Raw genomic sequence first — 789 nt, forward strand, 5'->3', positions numbered from 1 at the left:
TAGACGGACATAAATCACACTTCCCCGGCATCGGCTTCAACCGCTTACTAACTGGCATGCACTGCTTTGTACCTTCCCGTCCATCTCACGTGCATTCTAGAAGAATGCCAAAAAGCGGCTGCCGAGAAGCAGATTACCACGCACGCCGAGAAACTCGCCAGAGCGCAGAAGGAGAAGGAAGAAGCTGCAGCTACCAAGGCAAAACTTGAAGCAAACGCCACATTACTCGGTCAGAACTTGGCCGCTCAAGCGGAAGCTCTAGAAGTTCAGTTAGACGCAGGATCGGAGACAACACGAGAGAAACGTCCGCTGGAAGCGAAGCCAGAGCGTGTGGAGGTCGAAATAGAAGACGAGTAGATTAGCTTTGTGAATTAAAGTTGATCAAGTGTGCTATGGTATGATGAGATTCGATCATCAGTGCGAGTGGTGACGATAAAATATGTGCATGTATATATTTCATGAGTATTTGTTTATAATCAGAACATCTGTCTTCCTCGCCCAACTGTGAGTCAAAACTGGCATTGTATCTCCTTGTCTTGTCAAGTCGCTTCTGCCCTGATGTTTCCGTTAACCTACATTGCACATACGCAAATCTGTGATACTTGAGAGTCCGATTCCGGCTTCTTTCCGGTCGTTGTAATATCATGACAATTGTCCTTTTGGCAATCAATTAATACATAGTGCCCAATTTCACAGAAGTGAAGAAAGTCATATATATATATATATATATATATATATATATNTATATATATATTATATATATATATATATTATTATATATATATATAT

The 789-nt window shown here is 41.4% G+C and overlaps 1 protein-coding gene across 1 annotated transcript; it reads left to right on the forward strand.

Moving 5' to 3' along the window:
* Positions 1-100: 100 nt before the first annotated feature.
* On the forward strand, positions 101-357 carry SARC_17721 (hypothetical protein; the record flags this gene model as incomplete). Its single annotated transcript, XM_014288188.1, has 1 exon — positions 101-357. A coding segment is annotated over one exon (257 nt), but the record flags the coding sequence as incomplete, so codon positions are not given.
* Positions 358-789: the final 432 nt, after the last annotated feature.

Source organism: Sphaeroforma arctica (assembly GCF_001186125.1).
Source record: "Sphaeroforma arctica JP610 unplaced genomic scaffold supercont1.11823, whole genome shotgun sequence".
Taxonomy (NCBI): domain Eukaryota; class Ichthyosporea; order Ichthyophonida; genus Sphaeroforma; species Sphaeroforma arctica.